Source organism: Apteryx mantelli, chromosome 21 (assembly GCF_036417845.1).
Source record: "Apteryx mantelli isolate bAptMan1 chromosome 21, bAptMan1.hap1, whole genome shotgun sequence".
Taxonomy (NCBI): Eukaryota; Metazoa; Chordata; class Aves; order Apterygiformes; family Apterygidae; genus Apteryx; species Apteryx mantelli.
In genome coordinates this window covers 10808564-10833288 of record NC_089998.1, presented here as the reverse complement: position 1 = coordinate 10833288, position 24725 = coordinate 10808564, and the positions used below count along the sequence as shown (strand labels likewise).

Here is a 24725-nt window from a genome sequence, read left to right as displayed (position 1 = left end):
AGCTTTGGAGAGTGATTCCCGGGAACCACGTAAAATCCCTCGGCTCTGCAATTTGTTGCGGCTGTCTTCCTTGCCGGCTGTCCATCGAACGCAAGGCCAGGTGGCAAGGGATGCCTTTTGCAAGCCTGCAGTGTTTTAAAGTCTTGGAAGAAGAACGCTTTCACCAGAAGGATTTCTCCCACTGTGATATTGGATACAGTCTGTGGCTTAAAACATTCCTGGTAATTTTGGAGCATTTTGTGATACAGAGTTTTATTTTGGTAAAACCTTCCTTCTCAGTCTGGGAACTTAGCGTATGAGTCTAGCTTCTTTTTTTTCTTCCTTCTTTTTTTAATAATTATACTGACATGGCAGAGCAGGAGTTTAATGCATTACTCACTTTGGTGAACCTGGACGGATAGCAGGCTGGGTTATGGATGAAGTGGGCTTTGGACAAGAGAAGTTGGTATCTTCCAACCTGCATGTGTATAAGAGCATTGTATCTTGGCCTCTCCATTGGAGAGGGCCACTCCAGAGTAGGATGTACAGGAGGTGACTTGCAGGAGAGGGTGGAATAGAGCTGCAGCAAAGTACTTGCTGGAGAAGTTGTTAAACATGATGCTGAGGCACTAAAACAGAAGATATACCTGCACGGGGGAAAAAAGACCTGGGCAGGTTGCCTATTTCTAGGTAAATAAGCCTGAAGTTGAGGGAGTGTGGGCTTCACCTTGGGTTAGGGGATCTGCTTTGGTGGACTTCAACAGACTTGGGCAGAGCCGGAGGTTGAAGTGCTGATAGAGAATGTCTGCTGGGGTGAAAAAGGGATGGACCAGTGCTTGTGAAAGTGAGTCTAATTTGGCAAATCTTTTCAAATCAGGAAGTGGGAGTGAAATTCAAAGCCATTAAAACAGTTGGTTTTCCTGTGTTTTGCAAAGAAAGCAGTCGTTTTGGAAATGACTTGACATCCCAGGGTTTCAAACATGAAATCTGAGTTTCAGTTTCAAAACAGCTGTCTCTGTTTAGCAGTTAACTTGCACAAGGAAAAAAAAAATGAAAGAGTTAAATAATCCATAAACATGAAGCCCTTCATTCTTAGGCTGACTCAAAATGACTCATTTTCTTCCTTCTTTCTTATCGGAATATTGGGAAACTTTTCTGTTTGAAACATTTCATTTCATTTTTATTCTGTTCCAACAATTTCCTCTAACCCCAAGACCTCCCTCATGCCCAAATCCAGCATTTGTTGGATTGCTCAGAGAAGTTGCTCACCTCTAATTGCTGTGGATTTACTAGCTCAGAGGAAGCAAGCTCAATGAAGATCACTTTTTTTTTTTTTTTTTGCAATGTAGATGTATCCTTAATGTTAAAAAAAGACTTCTCAATTCCGTGTCTGGGGGTCTCCCATATTTGCACTGTTACCTAAGATCTGATATGCAGACGTCTACTGCATAGGGGCTGCGTGCATGTGCCAGCATATGTGATTTGTGCCTTATGATATACTTCTGATGAATACTGAAGGCTTGGAAGCTATTTTCTGATGGGAGAAGAGAGATTTTCCTCTGGCTTCTTCTAGGTAAGAAACTCTTTTTCTCCCTGGGAAGTTCTCTAGGTTAATAAAGAAATAGAGAGAGTGTAAAACTTAATTTGAGAAGAGATGGGATTATTATTAGTGGGTAAGATGGTCAGTGCAGCCCTAGAGGTAGAAGATACAGGAGCAGGCATGAACAAGCCTTTGGGCAAGATGGTTTTGATAGGGGACAAAAGAGCTTTGGGGGAAAAAATGGGGGTGGAAATCTTCAAATCTAGCAAAGGGCTGCTCCCACGTGCAGGAAAGCCTGTTTCATGTCTCACTTTTGATGAAACTTAACAAGCCTAGGAAATGTTTTTGCTGGGGTGTCTCGGAGAACCGGTGGCATTTTGGGTGGCACCAGTGCCTGGGACAGCAGTGGCTCCTTGCACTGCTCAGCTTGCAGGGAACCGCAAGGGCTCGCAGGGGTCCCGCTTAAGAGAAATTTTGGCTGTAAATATAATGGTGGAGGGGGGGGAGGTGAGAAGGGAGCAGCTCCGCGAGTGTACAGGGCTTCGAGTAGCGTTCGTGGGTTTAGTGAAGGTCGAAACCTCAATGATTCAACAGTTTGTGGAGGAAAATTGGCAGCTGCTGACTGTGGAATGAATCACAAATGTGCACATGTTTTGCCTGAGGTGAAAATCTGAGTGTTTTTTGGCTGTGAAATGTCAGCTTGTTAGTCTGGGACACGCTCTTTTTTTTCGTTGTAAGCAGAGAAGTGGCTGTGTTGAGGGGAGCAGTGAGCACATGAGACTCGGGTCAGGATTGCTGCTCGTGGCCCTGCTCTGCCCCAGACTGTACCGACTCTGTCTCCAGCGCGCGAGGCTCATGGGTTTCTCTCTCATTTCCCCAAATTTCCAAAATCCCCTGGGGCAGAGGATGCATCAGGTCTAGATTTAGGTCCTCCAGAACGTTGTTGCAGATCAAAAGAATTTTAACGGCAGGTCCGCAGCTGAGCGTTGAGCCTTGCATCAGCATACCTAAAAGCTCAGGAAACAGAAATAAATCCCTCCGGAGTGCTATGCACTCCACTTGCCTGCAAAGGAAGACTTTCCTCTCCCTTTAATTAAATACACTAGTACTAATTTCAGATTGGGCAGTAGTTATATGCTGAGTAACAGGAGCTGATAGCATCTGCAGTGCTTGCAAGGCACAATGGCAAAGCTTAACTGGGGCAGATCTCGTTCCTTCAGCCCATGGCTCTGGGAGGCGCAGGCTCATGCATGTGGAGGTGGCATTACTGGAAACAGGGGCTGTTTGTCCCCCCTCCTTTGGCATGGGAACCTTGCTGCTTTCCAGGGAAGTCCAGCATCTCCAAAGTAATTAACTAAAATGACTTTATTTTAGCTAAGGTAGATTGTGTGCTGACCTGTAGGCATTTTCTTCAAGGGGAAAATTGGTCTTGCCAAATGAAGACATGGCTAGGAAAGAGTTTCGCTGAGCTTAGATGGGTTAGGACAGAGCTAACCGGTTTGGCAGGCGCCTGCACGATGATAGGGAGTCTCCTGCATTAAACCCTATCTCTCAGCCACCACTGTGCTCTGGAGAAAAGCAACCGGCACTTGTCTTCCTGCCAGCAGTGGGAACCAGTGGCTGGTGCACAAGCTCCCATTGCTGGCTTTGCAGCCCTGTGCTCACCAAGAAAAAGTTTGTGGCAAGTCTCTAGAGTTTGCTTGCCCAGCCTCTCGTCATCCCTGAACTTGTGAATTCTTGCAGGTCATACTCAGAGAGTGAATTAAGTGGCATCATGAGCATATGTCCACATGCGTGCACGTGCACCGGGGCTGGGGGGACAGCACCCTGCCTGGCACAGGACCAAGGGCATGCTAAATTTTGGGTAGGTGCTTCATCCATCCTCCAGCAGAGTGCTTTGCTTCCAGGGATGCAATAACAAGGAATTTCCTAGGTGCTGGAGGTGGGAGTGACCTGAGCCAAGCCTTTGCAGATGTCGTATGTGAGCTCTCCTTGAGTGAAGTCACGGACTCTTATCAAGCTTGGAAAACTAATCTGTGTGACTGCCTCCCTTCCCCCAGCCGATTAGTCTCCTAAGCCGCTGTACAGAGGTTGATAAAGCATGTTTGTCATGAATACACTGAGCCCAAAGAGAGGAAGAGGGTAGCGATTGCCAGGGCCTGATGTTACAGGCAGGCGGGTGCATTAATGGTGGGCTTTGTCTGCAGGATGGAGGGGGAAGGGGCCGCAGCAAGCCTGCTCTCTCCTTCAGCCCCTTCCAGGAGGGACGGCTAATCCCGTGCGGGAGCATCCTGGCTGCTCTGCACGCTGGCGTGGAGTTCCTTGCCATGCTGAGCTCCCTTCTTTCCTGGTAATTCTCAGGTGCGCCCATAAAATACCTGCCTAATCATTTATTTAGGTAACAGGGCTTTGCAGTAGACTATTCCCTAATGGGGTTATAATGTTTACGTTTCAGCTTTCCCATAAAATGATCTCCACATTGATTTTAATTTTTACTGCTTTTTTTCCTCTCCTGGGTACAGAGGAATGTTCTTGCTTTCAGGGAAGTCTGTCTGCCCCCTGCCTCCCCCTCTCCCTGGGATACTTCTCTCTTAGGGCAATTTATTCCCTGTTATTTGGTGAGAATAGGATGTTCCTGCTCTCCTCTTGCTCCACCTGACTGGGCTGGCCGAACGGCACAATTGCCACGGCCTTTGGCTGATGGGATGATAATGTGCCATGAATAAACTGGAGTTAGCACCTCGTTACTGTGCCTGCAGGCCCAGTTGGCGAGATGGGGAGAATGGGGTGGGCTATGTAGGGGCTAGAGGTCCTGGCCCTTGGGGACCAAAGGCTGCAGGAAAGCAGCCCTTACCGTGGGGACAGGTTCTTCCCTGACACTTCTGCGTGTTCAAAGGGACTTTAGCTGTCCAAAAAGGATCTCCTGGCTTTCAGAGCATGCAAAGGGTGCCGGCTGAGAAGGGTGTTCTCTGGACGTCTTTGGTGCATACAGTGGAAGAGGTCATCCCTTTGGCTGCTCTTCCCAAGCCTTTCTGGAGACTCCTGCCACTTGGCTCTGCTGGCGGCATGGTTTGGGGTGCTCCTTTGTCAGCCCAAGGTGAAGGTCAGCCAGGTGGGATGAAACGCTGCCTGATTTTGCCTGCCACAGAGAAAATGGCAACCAGTTAGGTCAACGCAAGGGCTGAATTGTGGGGCCACTGGAGTTTAGGAAGTCAAGCAAAGGAGGCAGGAGACCTGCATGGATGAGCAAGGAGCTCCTGGCAAAACTCAACCAGAAGAAGGAAGTACACAGAAAGTGGAAAGGGGGACAGGCCACTTGGGAGGAATATAGGAATGTTGTCAGAGTGTGCAGGGATGCGACGAGGAAGGCTAAGGCCCGTTTGGAATTAAATCTGGCTAGAGATGTCAAGGACAACAAGAAGGGCTTCTTCAAATACATCAGCAGCAAGAGGAAGACTAGGGAAAATGTGGGCCCGCTGCTGAATGGGGTGGGTGCCCTGGTGACGAAGGATGCAGAGAAGGCAGAGTTACTGAATGCCTTCTTTGCTTCAGTCTTTACTGCTGAGGCCAGCCCTCAGGAACCCCAGACCCTGGAGGCAAGAGAGAAAGTCTGGAGAGAGGAAGACTTTCCCTTGGTGGAGGAGGAGTGGGTTAGAGATCATTTAAGCAAACTTGACACCCACAAATCCATGGGCCCTGATGGGATGCACCCACGAGTGCTGAGGGAGCTGGCGGATGTTATTGCTAAGCCACTCTCCATCATCTTTGAAAGGTCATGGAGAACAGGAGAGGTGCCCGAGGACTGGAAGAAAGCCAATGTCACCCCAGTCTTCAAAAAGGGCAAGAAGGAGGACCCAGGGAACTACAGGCCAGTCAGCCTCACCTCCATCCCTGGAAAGGTGATGGAGCAGCTCATCCTGGAAGCCATCTCCACGCATGTGGAGGAAAAGAAGGTGATCAGGAGTAGTCAGCATGGCTTCACCAAGGGGAAATCATGCCTAACCAATCTGATAGCCTTCTATGATGGAATGACTGGCTGGGTAGATGAGGGGAGAGCAGTGGATGTTGTCTACCTAGACTTCAGCAAGGCTTTTGACACTGTCTCCCATAGCATCCTCATAGACAAGCTCAGGAAGTGTGGGTTAGATGAGTGGACAGTGAGGTGGATTGAGACCTGGCTGAATGGCAGAGCTCAGAGAGTTGTGATCAGTGGCACAGAGTCTAGTTGGAGGCCTGTAGCTAGCGGTGTCCCCCAGGGGTCAGTACTGGGTCCAGTCTTGTTCAACTTCTTCATCAGTGACCTGGATGAAGGGACAGAGTGCACCCTCAGCAAGTTTGCTGATGATACAAAACTGGGAGGAGTGGCCAATACCCCAGAGGGCTGTGCTGCCATTCAGAGAGACCTGGACAGGCTGGAGAGGTGGGCAGAGAGGAACCTCATGAAGTTCAACAAAGGCAAGTGCAGGGTCCTGCACCTGGGGAGGAATAACCCCATGCAGCAGTACAGGTTGGGGGTTGACCTGCTGGAAAGCAGCTGTGCTGAGAAGGACCTGGGAGTGCTGGTGGACACCAAGTTAAGCATGAGGCAGCAATGTGCCCTTGTGGCCAAGAAGGCCAATGGGATCCTGGGCTGCATCAGAAAGAGTGTTGCCAGCAGGTCGAGGGAGGTGATTCTCCCCCTCTACTCAGCCCTGGTGAGGCCACATCTGGAGTACTGCGTCCAGTTCTGGGCTCCCCAGTACAAGAGGGATGTGGCACTACTGGAGCAAGTCCAGCAAAGGGCTACAAAGATGATTAGGCGACTGGAGCATCTCTCTTATGAGGAAAGGCTGAGAGAGCTTGGCCTGTTTAGCTTGGAGAAGAGAAGGCTGAGAGGAGATCTTATCAATGTGTACAAGTATCTGAAGGGAGGGTGTCGAGAGGATGGGGCCAGACTCTTTTCAGTGGTGCCGAGCGACAGGACGCGAGGCAATGGGCACAAACTGAAACACAGACACTTCCATCTGAACATGAGGAAAAACTTTTTCACTGTGAGGGTGACAGAGCACTGGAACAGGTTGCCCAGAGAGGTTGTGGAGTCTCCTTCTCTGGAGATATTCAAAATGCGCCTGGATGCAATCCTGTGCAATGTGCTCTAGGTGACCCTGCTTGAGCAGGGGGGTTGGACTAGATGATCTCCAGAGGTCCCTTCCAACCTCAGTGATTCTGTGATTCTGTGAAAAGCTGTGGTATTTCTGCTTTAGCTGGGCTGTAGCAGATCCTGGCTTGGCACCCAAGGTCTCGAGGAGGCGGATGAGCAGTGAACGTGGGCATAGAAGTCAGGAAATCGCTTCCTCGGCAAGCTAATTCCTAGCTTCCCCCTTTGGATAGGATTTGCACACATATACTTACTTCCTAGTTGTCTTTAACACACACATCCTCACGGTGCCTCCACAACATTAGCTCTGCTTCATTTCTCCACCTGTAAGAGGAGCACTGATTTATCCGTGATCACGTGGGAATGAACCCTGTGAAACCATGGGCAACACACTGAATCATCAGGGCGAGACACTAAGTAGGTAGAGTCTCCTGAGCAGAGTGGAGCAGGTTAAAGATTATGAAGCAGCATCCATTTTTGATGTTTAAAGCAATATATTGTGTTCAGTGTTCATCCTCCATGGGGAATGGGCCCTGGGAGGATTAGTGGCTGGGACACTTGTGCTGCGTCCTTTTTCTTCGCCCTGGATCCCTGGGGTTGTCCCGTGCCGATGGACGGAGGGTCTCACGTGGGATTTCACCTGCAAGGACACACATATGCAGCAGGGCCAGCACAATCCCTGCTCCCACGTCAGGCTGGGAATGGTCCTCAGTATAATCTACATGAGGAGAAGTTTACCTAAGACTTATTTTTCTGCCAGCGGGGCGGATTTGTTATCGCTTCCGCCAGTTGTGGCCGCTACCAGAAACGGAGCAGTGCTTTGAGGCTCAGTTGTCTGACCTGCCCGGGCAGCTCCCCGGCTCGAACGTAAGGTCCCTGCCTCTGAAAACACAAAGGACCTTTCACTGCTTTACGTCTGCTACTTCACTGCAGGTTTTTGATCCCTTGATTATAACTTGGAAAACAAGAGTCGCAGAGATCCGGAGCCAATAGCTTTTTCTCCTGGTGTGACAAATGTCTGCTGGCATACGATCAGACTGTTTCTGGTTGCCTGTCACCAGTGACCAACATCTGGGTGTAGCAGCTCCGATCTGGCTTGCCTTCCGCATCTCCAATATCAGGTTTAAGCTTCGTTTTTCAGCCGCAGATGACGTTATGCGTACAGTTTTAAAGTGTTAGACTAAACCAAATGAACTGATTAATCACTAGTGTAAGGAACAGGGACAGGGTATTTTGGAGGAAGGGCTTGGCTTTGGGGTGCACCGAGCTCTTCTGCGTTTGCTGAAATGAGTGGAATTGCCCGGACGGGCTCCCTGGACTTATTTATTTTTGTTTTCTCAGGGTTGTAATCTCTCCCAGATGTGCACGCCTGCAGCAGAAGATAATACTAACCGGACCGTTTCCCTTGTTACTCAAGACGCTTTCAGCATTGTTGAAATAATAGCGCGGGCTGAGTCTCTGCCAGGCATTAAAATAGCTAGTCTAAGACAATGGGAGGTTAAGCTGTGGAAATGCTCATGAAGATCAACGTCTAATGGAGAAGAGGGGGCCTGAAATATTTCAAAAGCAGAGATTTCCCATCAAACTGCTGTTTCATTCCAAAACTCTGGAACTGCATTTCCTCTTGGAAGAAATCTGTCTTTCTGCCTTGCTTTTCTCTGTCTCTTCCTTTCACTTTTGTAGCTCCCGGTGTGCATTTTGCTGCCTCCCATCCAGTTCCTCCATGCGGCGAGTAAAGGTGGGTTACAAGGTGAATCATAGCCACATAACTCTCCTCCTCGCTCCCTTCTTACCTCTGCTTGGAAAGTGCTAGCCTGTCACCCCCCACAAAATGTTGCTGAGATTTTGAGAAGGGATCCTGTTCTGCATTGGGAACTTAAGACCTCACAAAGCATCATGAAAACTCAAGGGAGAGCATGAATGCTTGTGTGTGCCCAGGATCTCTTGGACAACCCAGCCAGCCATGCAGAAATAGCCCATGAGGCGAGGGATGCTGCCCAGCAGGGGAAATTTTGGCTCAAGCCTCTGCCCATCCCGCCGAGGGTTGTTACTGTGAGTGCTGCCTGCAGTTCAGGGGATCCTGGCGCTGCACATGCAGGAAGCTGAGAAAGACTTGCTATAATCCTGCCCTTTTCCCAGCCTCTTCTCCAAGCATCTGCTGTTGGAGTCAGGGATGGGACCCAAGGGACCTCGCTCCGGCCTCAGACGGCTTTTCTTATCATCCTGACCTTGAAGGCCACCAAGTCCTGACAGCCTTGGCCGTGGGAGCTCGGGGTGCATGCTGGCTTGCGTGCTCTCTCCATCAGGACAAGAGGATGCTGCAAATCAGCGGCACAAACTGCGGCTCGTGCTGCGGGCCGCCCGGCTCGGTGCCAGCTGTCCCACCGGGAGGGGTTTCCAGTCATCCCAGCATGGTTTTTCAGTGGAGGCTTTGTATGTTTTCGCTTATGTGTCTCCCAGCCCTATAAAGCAAAGAGACAGAGAGAGGCTCTTGGAAAGCTGTTGCTGGAAACGAGCCCCTGGAGTGTGATAGTTTACAGAATTTACTATTATTTGCTTTGACATTGGAGCAAAGGGAGGCTTATTTACAAGCGACAGTGGGGGCCAACATTATTGGGAATTGTCCCCACTCAGTATCACACATGTTTTACTAGTATGGTTTTTGGTTGATTTTAAATTAATCCCACAGGATCCTTTGCATAGGCATTTGTAGACCAATACAAATCTTATGCTGATTCATTGTAATTCAGTAATTAAGTTCAATTGCTAAGGCAGTCTTGAACCAATTGAAGAGTGTCTGTGCAGGGATTTGCACAGGTTTAAATGAAATCCATTTAAAAACACCCCTCTAGTTAAACCTCTTAAACCCTGAATATAGATAAAATGTCAGTTCCACTGTGTTTAGTTTGAGTAAAGTGGGATCTTGAGCTCAGCCCAATAGCATTTGCTGTCGGTGCTCCAGGAGAGGACAGGACAGGCACGCATAAAGCCAATATTACAGAGAAAGTAGGGATTGGGAAGGATAAGTGGAGAAGGGGTAGGAGAAACACCAGGATGCTTGTGTAGCAGGGGAGGGAGAAGTGCACAAGGCTGGCATGAAGTGTAGCACCCCTGAGCATTTTCCTGGGGACCAGTAGCTTTGTGTTGAGGTAGACTCTCTTGAGGTTAACTCTCAGGAAAGAGATGTTTGAGGAACCCTGCAGGATCTTTCAGTACAAGTCCTGGGAAGATTACAAGCGGATTCTTCCTCCGGCCCCCAAGTCAGGGCCCCAGCTCCTACAAAGCAGCTAACGGTTGCGAGTTTTCCTCCCCAGCCTTTCCCAGGATCTCTCTCAAAAGGTTCTTTGGATTCGTGTTTCTGAGCTTTGCTCCATGTTTGCACCATGTTTCCAAGCCTTTCGCTGTACCCGTGAGTGCAGGAAATGCACTCTGTCTGTTAGTGGGATAAGATTCTCGTGCCATCCCATGCCTCGGGTGGCTGAGATGTGCAGAGGACCGAGCAGAGAGCAGGAGGAGCATGGCAAAGTCAGGTTCTGGCTGCTTACTGACACTTCTGGAGGTGCCACCCAGTACTCCAGGCTGAAGACGGAAATGCCCTCCAGGGCGACTTCCCTGCTCCTGTGGCTACTCTGGTTTTACAGTCCTCTTTGCAGGTTTAGCAAGTCCCTGCTCTTACACTCTTTGCTTTCCTGCCCCATTGCTCTTGTCTGAAAAGCTACTTTGTAGCCTCTGCCCTTTTCCTACCATTTAACCTACTTTTATTTGCGGCCAACATATGCCTATTTGGGGTCATCCTCTACTTCCAGTAGCCTTTCTCCCTCCCGAGGCTTTGTCCCCGAAAGCCACCGCGTCCCCGCGGAGAGCTTGCCTGCCTGTGGCTGCTCCCGCAGGGAGGTCCCCTCCAGCCCAGGCTCATCAGAGCCTGTGCACAGGAGCAGGAGCACGCCTGCGGATCTGTGTAATGAACCGAAACAAGCCGGGGCTCTGATTTTCCTGTCCAAACAATGTGCCTGGGTAACTTTTTCTTCTAAAAAGTTTTAGCTTCTCTGAAATTTTCTGTCCTCCCTGCAGGTGGGTGGTTGCATTCACTCTTCCAATAATAGGTACGACGTTCTCCGGGAGAGCTGTGCCCTTGCTTTTTCTTCCTGCTTTGGCTCTGTCCCTTTCAACTTGCAGCCACTTGGTCAAGAACAAATTATCTCTGCTCTGCAGAGCACGGAGGCGAAGGTTTAAATCCTGTTGCATAACTTTCTGAATGTGCGTACGTCACTGCAAGCTGTGTGCGTTTCGGCTTAAACCTTGTCTCGTGTGGCTTGTGTTGCCTTTAAAAAGAAATAATTAAATGGCAAGGGAAACAGAAACAGTAGGACGTGCAGGAGGTGACACGGCTGAGTGCTGTGGACATTATTTATGTTACAAGCAATGCCAGAACAGCACGAGAAGTGGGAAGACCTACTGAAGGGTCAATGCCGGGTATGCACAGTATTACCGGGTGTCCTTGGCCCTGTCCACCCACGGCTTGCAAAGTCATCAAGCAAGTCCAAACAAATGCAAAACTGCCGTGCTGGTTTTTTTTTTATTTTTTTCCCCCTGTTCTCTGGTGTTGAATGTTTAAGAAGGGCATATATAGGCACCTTTTCTGAAGCTAAGGGAGCTAACACCCTTATCTTGTGTATGATGCTGGAACTAACTGGGTACCTGTGAGGTCGCCCTCTTGGAAGCGTTGTCTGCTACAACCGCAGAGGCAGACAGTGCAGTGGTGCCCGAAACATGCCTCCTCTAGAGGAGAAAACCAGGCAAAACCTGCAAACCCAAGAACGTCTTTCATGAGGCAAAGGGTGGAGGAGTGAGAGCCATCGTGAGGGGAGTGGAAAAGCATCAATGTTTTGGGAGGGCCGTCTCGTTTTGAAGTGCTTGGTTACCGACTGTGCATGTGCTAATGTGGTGTCATCGGGCTGAGATGCCAGGAAACCCTTGCCCTGCTATAAAGACCTCTTTTTCCATCACTTAAAGCAGAGAACCCTTATTATTACACTCTAGCTGCAATGTACAAGTGTCTCTAATTCAGAGTTTGAAAACACTGCTGAAGTACGTGGCTTGTGATCCTAACCAGACTCCAAGCAGGATATTTTCATAAGGGCAATCACAGAAATTAGAGCAAGGAAAGACCTGTTAGGTCATGTGCTCTGGTCCCCAGGCAGCGAGCACCAGGCTCTTTCCATGGGGGTAGTCTCCAGTGCATGTCCAGCCCAGTTGTTTCAGGTCCCAACCTGTGATGCCATATCCTGGGGAGTGATTCAGTGTAACAGATCCAGTTCTGAGCTCTGCCAGTGCTTCAATTAAGTTGTTTGTTTGTTTAATATCACCTTCTTTTCCCTAGTTTTGCTTCTTTGACAAGAACGTAAACTTGTGTATAAGTTTCGCACACACAGAGAAGCCAAGCTGAGGTCTGGTGGGTGCTGCTGTGCAATAGCAAGTGGTGGTGGGAGGCATACGTCTGGGCAGATGCATGGCTGTGGTAGCTTGCAGCTGGCTGCCACAGGGTGGGGTGGGTGATCTTAATGGTCTTGACCAGCCTCACCTGGGTCTCCCCGCCCATAGCCCAGGGGCCTTATTTAAGGTCAGGCCTGGGCTCTCAGCCCTTTCCTGAGCTGTGTTGTAGCTGTGCTTATCTCTAGCCCTACCTCCTGACTGGACCTTGGACCTGTGTTGTAGGTAGCTTGCGTCTGGAGGGACCCTCCATGTGTGTGTCTGTAGCTTGTCTCCAGTCCTGTTTCTGGCCTTGTTTCCTGGAGGGAATTGGTACCCACGTTGTAGCCTTGTCTTCAGCCTTGTCTCTGGGCTTGTTTCCTTTGGCTCCTGACTGTGCTCTGTGGCTGGGCCCTGGACCTGGTTTGTGGCTTGCCTTCCGTGGGGCTGCTGATGTAGTCTGTTCCCAGCACCTGCTTCTGCCTGCTGCGTTCCCACCTGGAGGGACTGTGCCTGTTGGTGAGGACATTGCTGTGCCGGGGTCACCCTTGGTTCCAGCTCGCCTGCCTGAGGATGCGGCTGGCCCTTGCTGCTCACTGGCACCTTCCTCCTCTGGTTCAGCTGGCTGGAGGCTGCCTCAGGTGCCTGTGCTCCAGGCCTGTTTCCCACCCCTAACCAGCTTCACTGGGGGATGAAAGTCCCTCCCTGCAGTCTGGCTACCTTCCTCCTGGAAGGGTGGATTTGTCCCTGGGGTTATCCTCTTTGTTCCAGGCTGCCCAGTCTGAATGGGACATCTTCCACGGCTCCTGACCCTTCTTTCAGCTTGTGTCAGCTGGAAGAGTTTCTCCTGTTGTTCCTTGGGAGCTTTAACTCTGTGTGGTGGCCAAAGACTGACAAAGACAAGCCACAGGGGGACCATTGGTAAACTTAAACTTGGGATGACACATTCTTGGCTGTGGCTCCACTGGCCAGCACTTGTCCTTGCTGAAGTTGGCCCGTGTACAAGTCTCCCTGGCACCAGGCTGGCTGTGTTGCTTTAGGAGCCCACAGGCAAGTTGAATTTGGCAGCAGCTATTGAACTCCAAGAATCTCCTTTCCAGCATAGAAAAGGCCCTTCTCTGGGCTTTGGTTTGAGGATGAAGAGCAAAGGTGTTGATCTGGCATACTCAATTATGTCCTAAAGGTGCATTTGGGGCAGTTTTGTCCAGTTTATTGGTAGGTGATCAAGGAAGAGCCCAAGTCTAGAGCCGGCTGCCAAAAGACGTGTATTGTGAGCACAGGCCTGCCTGAGCCATGTCCCTGTGGTCCTGGGCAGCCCTGCCCCAGAAGGAGCTGGCAGCCCTGTGATGGTGGGGTGCTCAGCACTTGTGGGAGAGGCATTAATGAGCAGAGCTTTTTGCTGATGGTGCTGTCACAGTGAGCTGTGGCCTTTAGAGAGGACTGGCTGAAGCTCGGGTGGGAGGAAAGGCAGCGGGGTGAATGCCACGGGATGAAAGGGAGCTGTGCCACGAGCTGTGGCTACCACAGCAAGATGCTCTTCAAAGTGCCTTTAATAGATTGATCCCATCTGATGCTTTGCTGCGTTGTGTGGAGTGGCTTTCTGCTGCAAGCATTTCTGAGGCCCCACTGGCTTGTCCCAGCAGTGCAGAGACTTGCCAGATGAGGTTAAAATAAATAAATGGAAAGCTGCTCCTGGAAGACAAGGAGGGGGAAGAGAAAGATCTGTGTGTGGGAGAGAGCTGCAGCCCAAAATTGTTACAGCAGGAAAGCGGCATCTGCTCTCCACCTTCTCTGGTTCTGTGTGAGGGCTTATGTCCGAGAGGTATGTCATTTGTTTAAATATTTCTTCTCTATGAGAGAAGCTTGGGAGAGAGGGAGAGTGGCTGTTGCAGTAGCTGGGCTGTCCCGGGTGTAACTTTGCAGGCGACTGTCCTTGTGTGCCTTGGTCACCTCTGAAGGTCTGGTGTCCTTCTCTGAGCTGTCTGCACTGTGGCAGGGCTGGTGGCTGCCACGCTTAGCTCTATATGCCTCTGTGTATGCAAACACTGTGTGCGTGCAAACACTCTGCTACTCCATGTGGGTGCAAGCAGGTCTCAGAGGACAGGTTGGGGGAAGAAGCCTAAATCCTTCCCATCACCTAACCGTGTTCAGTGCAATGCAGTGACAGCTCCAGGTAACTCTTCTGTCAAGCTGGGGTTGCTCATGGCCTGGGTGGTATGGTGGGTCACCCTCGCCTGCTGGCCTTCCTTAGCCAGCATATGCAATGTGTGCCACCTTGCCGTGGGCAGCGGCTGTCTTGGCTACTCAGGAGCATGCTCCCTACCCGTCTCCTGTCTGGGTCCTAACAGATCCCATGCATTTCATTCCTAATTCTGTTTTGCTTTTCATGCCAAATTCTTCTCTCAGTGTGGGTGAGATGTTCCAGATGTAAACGCCAGCTCTGTATTTAAACCTGCTGGTACAGACCTGACATTATGATCGTTCTCCAGCTACCTCCTGTTACCGGGCTAGGGGGAGAGACTTTAATACTGCTGCTTTATTTAGGAAAGCACCAACTCTGCATTTTTCAGCAGCAGGGACATGTTTTTAACTTTTGGCATGTGCTTAAGTCATCTGTTAAGGCCATACCGTGTTCAGGGAAGAACTTCCCTTTAACCATGTCCCTTATGGTAGCAAGTCCTCAGCTGCAACTTGTGTAGGAAGGTGATTTAGGAGCCATCTAATTCATGGTTGTCTTCCTGTAATCATCAGCAAAGCTGATCAGTGATGTGGACTTCAATCCTCTCAGAGCATGCAGGACTTGGCACATCTGTTTGTGTCAACAGCTGGGAAACCACCCCCCAAAAAAACTGGGGATTGAGGAGGGGTGAACATCCATGATCTTTCTTCCTCCATCAGCTGTGTTAGATTCCAGATTAATTCCCCATTCTGCATACACAACCTGCTTTCAACACTGATATGCCCTGGCACAGCAGCAAGCTTGCAGAGTTTGACTGTCGAAGTCTCTGAGGACTTGGCCCTGCGTCCTCTCTGGCTTGTTATCATCTTTCTGAGACGTTCCTGGTTCAGAAAGCTGTTGCATGCTCGTGTTGCTGAGCTGGGAGTTGCCTGGGAATATGTCGAGGCTGTAACCACGCAGGGAGCTGGGGAGGTATCAGATTAAATCCCAAGCCATCACAAATGGCAGAGACTCTCCTACAGAACCCTGTTCCCTCCTGTCCTTCCCCTGTGTGGGGCTGTTTTCCCTTGCAAAATCTCCCAGGGAGACTGCGGCAGGACTGCTACATTAGTGTCTGCGCTGGATCAAAGCAGCTTTCTGCTCAATTGACTTGTTATTTAGCAGAGCAGCAGATCTGCCTTGTGTATGTATCCTGTCAGGCTGCAGCTTGCCCGAGGCTCTTCGTCTACCCTGGAATAAATCTCGCACCTCATCTACAGTGGGAATTAGACTGAATACAGAGGCTGGATGTCTCCCAAGTGAAGGCAGATGCTAATGCAGATGGTGCTGGCATGATTCCCGTTGACAAGTCATCAAATGGGATTGTCCAGGCCCTCCTGCTAATGGGGTCTGGGTCTGCAGTGATCCAGGCGGTTCCTGCCAGGCTGGGCCCATGGGGTGCTGTCTCGGGTGGTTCCCTCTTCCCCCTGCTTGCAGGTAGCAGGGTTATTGCTGCAGTAACTAGCAACATAAAGGGATGATGAGAATTGAGGGATGTGATTGTAGATGTCTCTCAGATAGAAATAGTGTGTCTGGGTAGAGCCAGACATCTGCATTTGTTTTTTTTAAACTAATTGAGGTGAACAAGAAACCTTCTGGTTTTAAACAAAATTTTTCATTCAGGCATTTATTTAGTTAAATAATTCTTTAAAGAATGAACTTGGAAAGGGGATGTCTCAATTAACTAAGGGAGTTAAAAGCTATTCAAGAGATTGAAGCTGTGCTGCCCACTGGCCCAGACTAGAGGTTCTCACCCAGTTTGAACCACCCTGCATCTTCAAAGTGTAGTGCTGAAAATGGGCTTTCTACCTGCAGTGAAAGGGGTATTTCATGATGTATGCCTCCTCGTGGAGCTCTTCCACCTTGTAATAGCAATAAATCCTTCTTTGGTCAGAGAAGAGTTCCTCTGCAGTTTGGGGCCTCCCACATTAGCGAGGGGCACATTAATGTTATTGCTCTCCTTGGTGCAATTCTTCATTGAAAGTGGGCAAATTTCAGCAAAGAACCTGGATGAAACTTGAACTGTTTTTTCTGTACCCAGCTGAGCTGAGACTTGTGTTGTGGGACACCTGTGTCCCAGGCTCTGCTTTACATTCATGAGCATCCCAACTGTAAGGTCATAAAGGTACCGCCACTTCTGGGGTGGGAATGACACTTAATGTCTTTAGGAGACCAGCCTCGAAATGATGATTCTAGTTCAGAAATATCCCTTGGCTGCTTCTGAGGCTATCTGAATATTTGCTTTGGCCTGAGCTGTTTGCTATATTTATGAATTGTTTTAGCTCCCCCAGCTTGCATTCTCTTCTTGTTGGCTTGCTTCTCTTTCTGTTGAACTTTAGCTGTTGTCAGTCTAATGGGAAGAATGAAGAGAGGAAAGCCCCATAATGAAGGAAGCTCAGATACTGAATGTGTTTTTCTTCTTCCCCAATGTAGATGAAGTGAACTTGCTGGAGAAAATGACTTCACATGCACAGGACCTCAGCAATGTTTCCTTTGGCTACAATGAGGCCAACTGCAGCATCTTGGAGATCGGGCAGTACTCCACCCTCAACATCCCTACGAGGGAGGCATTTGGGGACAGGTGAGCTGACTTCCAGATATGGGATGGAAGGGTTCAAGTCATATCAGGTATGCTTGTTGGTTTGAGGGTTTACTTTAAGGTCCCATTCCATAATTAGCATGAAGATAATGCATCCACTCTTTTCTCTTCATAGCTCACTGCTGCTTCCATTTCTTCCATCTCTGTTGGTCATGTGCAGGGGGCACACATCAGTGCAGTACCTGACTCATCATTTCTAGGAATATTTTTTTGCTGTTCCTGTCCAGGAAGGCTTTTTTAGCCCAACACAGAATGGGAGAGAGTCATAGGGTGTACAAGTTTACCCATCAGCGTTGCTAAATATCAAGGCACTAGTCTGCAAAGGAACAGGCCAGGTCAAACCTCTGCTGTACTTGAAATAGAAGAGATTTGAACTTGGGTCTCCTTATCCAAAGCAAGCGCCTTGTTTGCCAGGATACTGGCTGATCTTCTGGGGTGTATCTCAGCCTCTTCTGTCGGAGGTATTCCAGGATATAAACAATCTCTGAAATCAGCTTCAGGGAGGTTTCAGTTAAGCACATTAAAACCCAAACCAGTGGCTCTGATACAGTTCCCCATCTACAAAGCAAAGATAACAGTGCCATGTCCTTCCCTGGGATATGAGGGAGTAAAATATTTATATTTGTGGATTGCTATTGTGAAGGGCTATTAAGAAAATGCCACAAAGATATTAACTGTGACAACAGGGCAGGGCTGGACTTGTGTGCTGTGGACAAAGGTTGGGGTATACACTGACACTGGCAAGAGAAGGAAGGATGGGATAGCTACTTTTTAAGGGGTCACCATCCAATCTCAGCAATGAACAGGGCAGGAGCCCCATAGGAGTTCATGTGTAGCTGCATAATCATGTGCTGTGATTGTGCGTGAGGGGAAAGCGTTAAGGTTATAGAGGCAATGCTAATTCTGCTGTTGCTACTCCTTTTTGAGTACCTGACGTTACAATCTCAGTGACCCTGTTTGCTCTTGCTTTTTTTGTTCATGGTTCTCTGAGTTTATTTGCACTGTGACTTGGTTTTCTGTATGCAAGATGGCTGTTTGGGGTGACTCACCAGGTGCTGCAGGATGCTGTATGTTGTTTCTTTCTGCTAGGTTTGCAGATGAGCTGAGTGTGCTGATGAAGCTCAGGTACTCACTGAAGGAGGACACCAGCCTGGTGACTATCCTTAGCCATCGGAGCCACGTACTCTTCCAGATAAGGATTAACCCACATGCCTTGATCTTTGTCACCACGAGGAGGAGACACTATGAGTAAGTTCCAGCTCAGGTGCTGGTTTTTGCCTTTTCCTGCTTCTCCCTTTCCTTTTCTACTCCCAAGACTGGAATTAAGGTTTCCCAAGGCAGGCACTTGGAGCTTTGGTAAGGAGAGCTGCTCTGACCCCAGCTGAGCTGAATCAGTCATGTCCCCCCATCTGGGTAACAGTCTCTCAGACCTGGTGGCATGACTGAATGTGTGGTCATTCCCTACCTCAACTTTGTCAAAATAATGCAGATCTAGGAAAAAAAAAATCAAACAAAAATGTTCAAATAGCCAGTCTGGGTTGGGAGGCTGTGTTGAGGTGGCTCCTTGAGAAATCCTGCTGACAGAGGAAAGGGGGATGAATGTTTTGGGAGCTGTGGCTCAGTCTGCCTACAGCCCAGGCAGCACATCTAACCAGCCAGTGCCAAGTCCAGCATATGAAGGAGTAACTACAAGAAAAGCAGGACTATACATGAAGCTTTTTATTTTGGACTGGGATCTATTCTGGTCCTGCTGGGTGACAAGTCATAGCCCAGTGCTGTGGCTCAGATTCCCTGCCTGGGAAGTTAGGTAACAACAGCAATCTCCTTTGCAAAGTGCTTGGAGATCTGTTGAATGATAAAAGCCATTTTAAGAGCCTGGTGTGGTGACTTCTAATCCTGGGAATGACAGCACTTCTCTTCCACTGAAGAAAACCTTAGCACTTGCTTTGGGAAAGCTATTTCTGAAGCCCCCTGGCTGGCCTGCCTTGGATGCAAGCTGCAATAAGTTTTGCTGCTCACTGCCAGGCAGAGAGCATCCATGGCAGCAGCTGGAGCCATGCTCCCACCAGGAGCTCCCTGCAAGCATCAGAGGTCAGTCATGATTTGGCTGGGTTCAGTAGGTGATGAGATGATGGCATAGTTGTGTCCACAGATAGGCTTGTAGATGTTGCAATGAAATCGAGGGCAAGTGGAGGGAAATGTCAACCCATGTTGACACAACCAATGAAACAAGGGTAGCCCTCCTCTCAGCTGGACCTGAAATGCCATGCTGATGGGCACATCCGCCTGCTTGGTTTTGGTGGCTTGTGGCCAGATGCTTCTGCTCCTTCTGAAACCTTCCCACTTGGCTAGTGACAGACCGGGGTGGAATTTCTGACTATCTGGTAGCACTGACATGCACAGTGGTCAAAGCCCAGGACCAGCATGGTTGCCTTGCCTCAACCCCTGTCATCCCCTACTGACCTAGCACATGTGCTCCTGGGTGCACAGAGACTCTCGACAGCAAGCAGTGTGGGAAGTGTTGGGGCTGGTATGCTGGAGAGGAGGTCCTGTATCATTGCTTTGGTAGCCTACAGCTTGCCCTGCAAAAAACTGGGAATGAATCAAATGGAAGAGCCACAAATAGCAGTAATTTAGCTGACACCTTGGCTGGTTGTAGAGGTGCCCGAATCCATTGGATAGAAATAGTATTCTCATGCTGCAAGAGGAGTGATGGTACTTACTTGTGACAATAAGGTAGACTTATTTTCTGTTTTACTGTCCTTAGCATCTATGCTGAGGATCTCATTTTGCATCTTTCCTTCCCCCTCGGGGGAACACAGGTTCCCAGTTTCCCTTCTTGGTGATGGGGCCTGGCACCAAGTTGCTCTCAGCATCTCTTTGGAGAGGCTGGAGTTGCATGTAGACTGTCGGCTGGTGGAGCGAGTGAGCTGGTCCAATTACTTCGGGATGGGAGTCACCACTGAGGGGCTGATCATCATTGGAGGCCTGATCGAATCCTTTGAGATTCCTTTTGAGGTGAGAGCCTGGGCAGACCTGGCAGGGCTGTGTTTGAGGACATTTTCTGCTTTAGTTGGATGAAGTGAGGCTGCAACTCTGAAGGAATCTGTTTTCCTCTCTTGCTAAAACACACCATGTATTTTCATGGTGTGGGGGATGGACTGGGTAAAGACTGAAGCATGCAAAATATTTGCTTCTGGGTCAGGGAAACACAAGCATCAGTGGTAAAGAGACCCCCTGAGAAATGGCCCTCTGATGTTGCTCCCAGAGAGCACAGCTGTAGATGTCCAGGCAGCCTCCTGGCAGGGGACTTCTCAAAGGAGATTTTTGTAGAGGTTCAGTCAATGTTTGCCTTAGTTGCCTACTGATTTCTCATAAGGGCATTCTGAACATTGGGAAGCACAAAATAACAGCTCCATGGATGGCTGGGGCAAGATCCATGGGGGATGCTGTGATGGAGCAGCCTCATTTCCACCAGGCTGATGTGCTCAGTGGTCTGGAGATGAGAGGAGAGAGTCACCATCACTTGTGTGTCGTCATGCTCTAATACTCAGGCTGTGCTGCCAGTTTAGGCAGACACCGGCTGGCTCTGAGCTGCCTCAGGGTGCTGTAGCCCCTATCCACAGCCTAAGCTGACATAGCCTCTCACACTCTTCTCTGTGACCGCGAGTTGTGCTGTGCAGCGAAGTCATCTGTACAGTCAGTGGGTAAGGGATTTGATCAAGGAGCTTATCTCCGAGATGTCTCTGATATCCCATAGTGTCTCTGGGGTGCCTCTGAGATCCCTTAGTTTGTATCACCAACATGAAGCCCTTCTCCATTTCTGCAGGGTAGCTCTAATCTCCCTCTTCTATAGCAGGCTGCCCAGCCAGACCCTCAGCCTGGGGAGGAAGATTTCAGCTTTTCATTTAGATCCTGTAATGAAGAGATCAGCTGGTAGCTCTGACATGTTCCTCTTGGCACTTGCTGCTGCTGGCAGACTACAGAGGAGCATCAGGTGGATGGAGCAGGCTCAGACATTTCCTCTGTACAGTCATATCATGCGGAGAAGCCGCCCGTGTATCAATGGTGCTGCACTGCTAACAAATTACTTCACAGTTGCCCTGAGCTTATCTAAGAAAAAGGGAGGGCAGCCTAGTAAGGCACATGGGAAAACTGATTTCTGTATCTTTTCCTCCCCAGGGTGCTCTGCAGCAGCTGACCTTTGTGATGGGAGACTCAGCAGCCGCCAGCGAACACTGTCGCAGCTACAACACAACCTGCACCGGCTCCTTCAGTCCGGAGACTTTCTTCAACCCTTCGGGCTCCCTGTGGGAGCATTCACCAGCTTGGCTGGAGGTGTGACTGAGGGTAGCTAACAAATGTTGGGGGTGTTGGACCAAGCTCTTGTCTGGTGTAACTTGATTCAAATGGAAGGAACAATCCAGTGGGTTAATGCAACCTGGAAAGACCTGGGTTTCATTTTGAGCTGAGATGCAGTGACGTTATGATGGGGGTGGTGGCCAGCACACAGGGTGGTTCTCCTCTTGCCATTCAAGCCCTCCCTTAAAGTCATAGACAGCTTTGGTGCAAATGGAAAATGAGTTAGAGGGAAAGTTTCTGTGCCAAAGAAAGCCTGGGTGTGTATATGACTGCCTATGTGCAGGTGTTTAAAACGGGGAAGTTTTGAGTAGCTACTGAGTAATGCTGCAGCTGGAGCTTTGCTTTTTGGGAGTGGGGTGAAAGCTGTGCTCAGGAATTGTGTTCCACTTTGAAATTTGTGCTTGCACCCAGCAAGATCTCTTTTCATTGCACTGTTTGGTGCATGCTCCTTTCAGATGTTGTCTCCTCTAAGCTGTCAGCATAGCAGACAGAAGAATGGAAGCTTTGTGGATTTTATTTGCTTACACTATTCAATAAATCTTCAAGAAATGCTCCCATCCAAAGAAGCCCAGATCAATTGTACTAAATTCCTGAGAGCATGAACCACCCTGGCTTTCCTCAGGATCCAGGAGTTTGGCCAGGGGAGACCCCTCATCTCTAGGCAAAGCACTGAAGTCAGCTAGGATGGATTTTCAATAACAAGTGCACTAACTTTTTAGGACAAGGTGGGGAGGCTGAAGTCACAGTTGTCTCATTGCAGGCTGGAAAGGCTCTTGTAACTGTTTGGAAAAGGCTCGCTTCTGGGGGAAGAGGCGAGTTCCTAACATCAGTGTTTGGCACTGACCTCCTGTGTGTAATGCCCTTCGAGTGGTCTAGCGAGGAGCTGGGAGGGCTGGTGGCAAGGGGCAGCATGAGGGAACGGAGCTGGGTGTGGGATGAAGCATCTGCCCTCTCCCAGTCCTGCTTGCTGATTCCTTTCCCTGGGTTTCCTGGTGCAGACGAGCCCAGGTGGCCAAGATGGAGCAGCAGTGATCTGCTCATGCTGCTTTCTCACTGCATCTCTTCCTTGCCTCTGGTCCTGGAACAGGCTTGCAGTAATTGCTTAATACCTTGTGCAGTGCTGCATCAGTTTCCATGTTTATTATTTTAAGAGGAAGGTTTTTCGGAAAAGCCCTAATCATAAGGGATTAACTAGGAGTTGGCTTTGCCAGAGAGTAAATGCAGAGACAGCCAAATACGTCATACAAAGCAGAGAAGAAGAGGCCACGCTGATTATTTGCCTGCTTTAAGTGAGATCAGTATGTTTGCGTTCCCAGCAAATGTTACCCACAGTCATCCCCAAAACAATACCTGGCATTTCTCATGCTAACAACCCTTAGTTACTGGCGATAGCTCCATAAGGAAAGTCAGACTTGATCCTTAGGGCTAAGAAATAGGGCAAATCTCTATGATTTAACAAGCTACAGGTGTGCTCTGAGCCTGCAAGGCAATGGATTCCTCTTAATGGGCTCTTACTATCTGTATTCTCTTGTGCTATATGGGCCTAGAGCACTCATCTGAGTGGCTCCAGTGGCTTAGCCAACACAGAGAAGGTTTTATTTTAAGCTTCAGTAAGTTGACTAAGTGGGAAGCCCTGGGATAATTCTGCCTGACATCGCACCAGTTCCCATCCGTTGCTGGCCCTCCGCAGAGCTGGTGAGCTTCAAAAAAAAAAAACAAAAGAAACCACAAAACCCACCCAAAGACTCAAGAGGTTTAACTGAAAGCTGTTCCCTGATGTAGCTATGAATGGCTAATTCCCAGTGTGCATTCCCTGGATATTTCCAGTGCAGTTGGAGGCAGCATGTTAAATGCCAGAGCCAACAATAACCACATGCTTAAGTCAGTTCAGTTCCTTGGGCAGTGATATTCTTCCTCTTTCTCTCCAACTGTGTAGGTGCCAAAAGAAACCAATGAAATCCAGGACTTCTCTGCTCAGGTATGACTCTCCTGCATGGCATGTGGGAGGTATGTGCAGGGGATGCCCTCTCCACATTTCCTTCTGGTATGTCTCACCATCATAATGTCTCCTGGGTGTAATGAGTAATCATGAGGAGAAAAAGCCAAAATATCCAGGCAAGGCTACAAGTTACAATTTTCTTTGTAATCTCTTTTAAATGGCTTGAATGTAACTTGCCATGTCTCAGAGCTGGTGGAAGCTAAGGTGAGCTTCCTGAATGCTTGCTTTGAGCCCAGGAGGGTGGCTTGATGAAGGCATTGGTGGGAAAATTGTGGCTTTTTATGGCTAGAATAACTGTTGCTTTGTTCCCCGTTTGGGATGTTAGCATCTGTGCAGGGAAGACTTGCTGCTTGCTGTAGTTGAGGAGCTGGAAGGGCTGAGGTCTCTGCAGTGGGAAGAGGCAATTTTGGGGGTTACAGGCTGTGGTGCTTCTCTGGCACCACTCTCCAGGAGAAGGTGGACTGAGATGTGAGCTGCTACTGCTGGGTGCCATGGCCAGTGCTGGCACCCTGCACGGGGCTGCAGGCTGCTTCCTCGGCACCCCTGCCCCACTGGGGTGCTCTTGCACAGGAGGAGCTCGGAGCGCTTGTCTTGCTCGCCTTCCTGCATTAGGGTCCATCAGCAATCGCTGTGAGCAAAGCGGGCTGCAAGGCCTCTGTTTCTGGTTTGTGTGTGATTTCTAGCCAAGGTTTGTCATTGGAGTTCATGCAAACAGATAGCCTGGTGCGGAAACCTGCCAGCAAATGTAAATTGAGCCTGTCTTGCATGACTGAGCGATACGGAGTCCTTCCATACTCTCTTCACCCTCCCAGGCTTTGCCGTTAACTGTTTGCGGATGGTTGTTATCATACGTGGTTTAAACTGTCTAGCTACACTGTACTAGCACCTTAATACAAACTAAGCTTCATGTATGACCAGATGGCCTTTTACAGTTGGGTTTGTACTCTGTATGTGAGGGATTTGCTCAGGACACAAGTATCGTAGCAGCAGGCAGGCTTGGAGGTGAGCATGCGATTGCACTCTGCTGCCGTTTTACTGATGATGGTCCTTATAGGTTGATAATGAACTCTGAGTACCAAGGAAATGGCAAAATTGCTTTTCTCCCGCATGTCTGAAATCTCCCTACCTCACTAGAATTAATTCTTGAGGTCCCTCAAGAGCATGTGTTGCTCTGGCTAGTGCCATTTCAGCCATCAGAATCACAATGCTGTTCTGGACACCTTCTGCTATCCGATTCCAACTGTCATCTTGCTTGTTTGCCAACCAGGCTCACAGGCAGCAGCTCTGAGTGACTGGTGTGAACTGGTGAGGTGCTGCCATGGAAAGAAAGCTCGTGAAATTCATAGGTCCACAGGGGAAAGCTAATGATATTCTGGATTTGGGACAAGTTTATTTTTTTCAAGCACTTAATCAGGGCCAGAG

The 24725-nt window shown here is 49.2% G+C and overlaps 1 protein-coding gene across 1 annotated transcript in view; it reads left to right on the top strand.

The window, feature by feature from the left end:
• LOC106491577 (collagen alpha-1(II) chain-like) overlaps positions 1–24725 on the top strand; it is a 118906-nt gene that overhangs the window by 19638 nt on the left and 74543 nt on the right. Inside the window, exons 2-6 of the mRNA XM_067308831.1 lie at positions 16777–16924; positions 18032–18190; positions 19765–19960; positions 21125–21280; positions 23241–23282. Of these exons, the coding sequence (XP_067164932.1) occupies positions 16777–16924; positions 18032–18190; positions 19765–19960; positions 21125–21280; positions 23241–23282 (701 nt within the window). The remainder of the gene's footprint in view (positions 1–16776; positions 16925–18031; positions 18191–19764; positions 19961–21124; positions 21281–23240; positions 23283–24725) is intronic.